This window comes from Buceros rhinoceros, unplaced genomic scaffold (assembly GCF_000710305.1).
Source record: "Buceros rhinoceros silvestris isolate BGI_N320 unplaced genomic scaffold, ASM71030v1 scaffold1488, whole genome shotgun sequence".
NCBI lineage: Eukaryota > Metazoa > Chordata > Aves > Bucerotiformes > Bucerotidae > Buceros > Buceros rhinoceros.
In genome coordinates, this window is record NW_010424901.1 from 34,503 (window position 1) to 35,965 (window position 1,463).

Consider the following 1,463-nt stretch of genomic DNA (forward strand, 5'->3'; position numbering starts at 1 on the left):
AGCAGGAAAAAGCACTACATTTTGGAGCAATGTATTTATGTAAAAATAAAAGAAAAAAACCTCCATGTGTGGAGAGGATTTGAAGATGATGTAAAGGAATATGGCAAGAAAAGGCACTAAGGAATCCCCGGATCCTGTAATGAGATGCTGTCCCGTCTGGCATGCACTACATACCAAATTTCTACCACAAACACACAACGAGAGGAGGTGTCAGGTGATTTCTTCACATATTTACCCACGCCATCTCCAGCGCTGTACTTGATGACCGGTGTCACGGCGCTCCCTTCATCGGTCACGCAGGTCACTTGAAACAAAAAGGCTGAGCAAAAAAACAGGTTAGAAAATACTGTCAGCAGGGGCAGTCAGCAGTCTGTGGGTGCTGCTTTTTCACCATGATCTACCAGCAGAGATGGCCAGGTCCGAGGAAGGCAGAAGCAGGCAGAGCACATAGCCCGCCTTAACCCACCCAGCTCCCCGGTCAGAGCCTCCCGATCCCCTGTCCCTGGGTTTGGACTTCTAACCGATGAACCGTGGCACATCAGAGGCAGTCACCACTACGATGTTGCTACGAATTATGTTCCTCTCTCACCACCACACCTTCCCTCTACCAAGGACGTGTAACTGGCAGCTTTCAATTTACGCATTATTTTGCCCTAATACTCCATTTGTGGCTGGTACAAAAATATTGAAAATGGGGGGGAAGAAAAAAAAAGCATTAGCATATTTGCAGTACTCGGGAAAGTGAAAAATAAACTGACATTTTAAAAGCTGCCTTAAAACCAGAAAACATTTTTTCTTTTTTTCTTTTCCTTTTTTCTTCTTTTTTTCTCTGTTAACAGTTTCCTTATATTTTAAAGCTGTATTTCAAAACATGGCTAATTCCAAGAGCCACTGACTTAATTTGATTCAAATGACAATTCAGGCTCCAGTCGTTTCTGAAGCTGAAGATTGCCATGCATGTCCCAGAGCGTAGCCCTGACGGGTGGAATTGCAGGATCTGGGGAGGCTGGACCCTCACAGTGAGCCAGCGCAGTCCCACCCGGTCCGGTGCAGTGTTTGAGAGGAAGCTTAGCTCCGAGGATTTTTGTTTCGAGCATCTACTGAGATCCACCTCAGCGCATCTTCCTGTGCTCTTGGCCTGGGATCATTATGGAGAGTTTTTCCCAAATTTAGCACCGCAGTCTTTCACAGAAAGCAAGCTGTGGGAAATTGAAACTCACTTTTGTCAGATGTCCTTGGTAAATACAGCTCGGTGTCAAAGCCACTGTAGATGCGTTGCCCGCTCTCGGTTAAGGCGTACTCCTTCAGGCGGCCGTTCAGCACAAAGGTGCGACTCCAGTCTATGTGGATGGTAGATAAATTGCTGACAACGGAGAACGGGGCCGTGTACCGAGGTGCTGCAAAAGAAAGGAGGGAAAAAGTTCATTAGCCACCAAGCGTGACCGAGTTACACAGCGCAGGGA

The 1,463-nt window shown here is 46.8% G+C and overlaps 1 protein-coding gene across 1 annotated transcript in view; it reads right to left on the reverse strand.

Moving 5' to 3' along the window:
* Positions 1-1,463, reverse strand: part of LOC104497657 (usherin-like) — a gene marked incomplete at its 5' end in the record, with an annotated part of 113,921 nt that overhangs the window by 6,204 nt on the left and 106,254 nt on the right. Inside the window, 2 exons of the mRNA XM_010140933.1 lie at positions 236-319; positions 1,221-1,397. Coding sequence (XP_010139235.1) covers positions 236-319; positions 1,221-1,397 — 261 coding nt within the window. The remainder of the gene's footprint in view (positions 1-235; positions 320-1,220; positions 1,398-1,463) is intronic.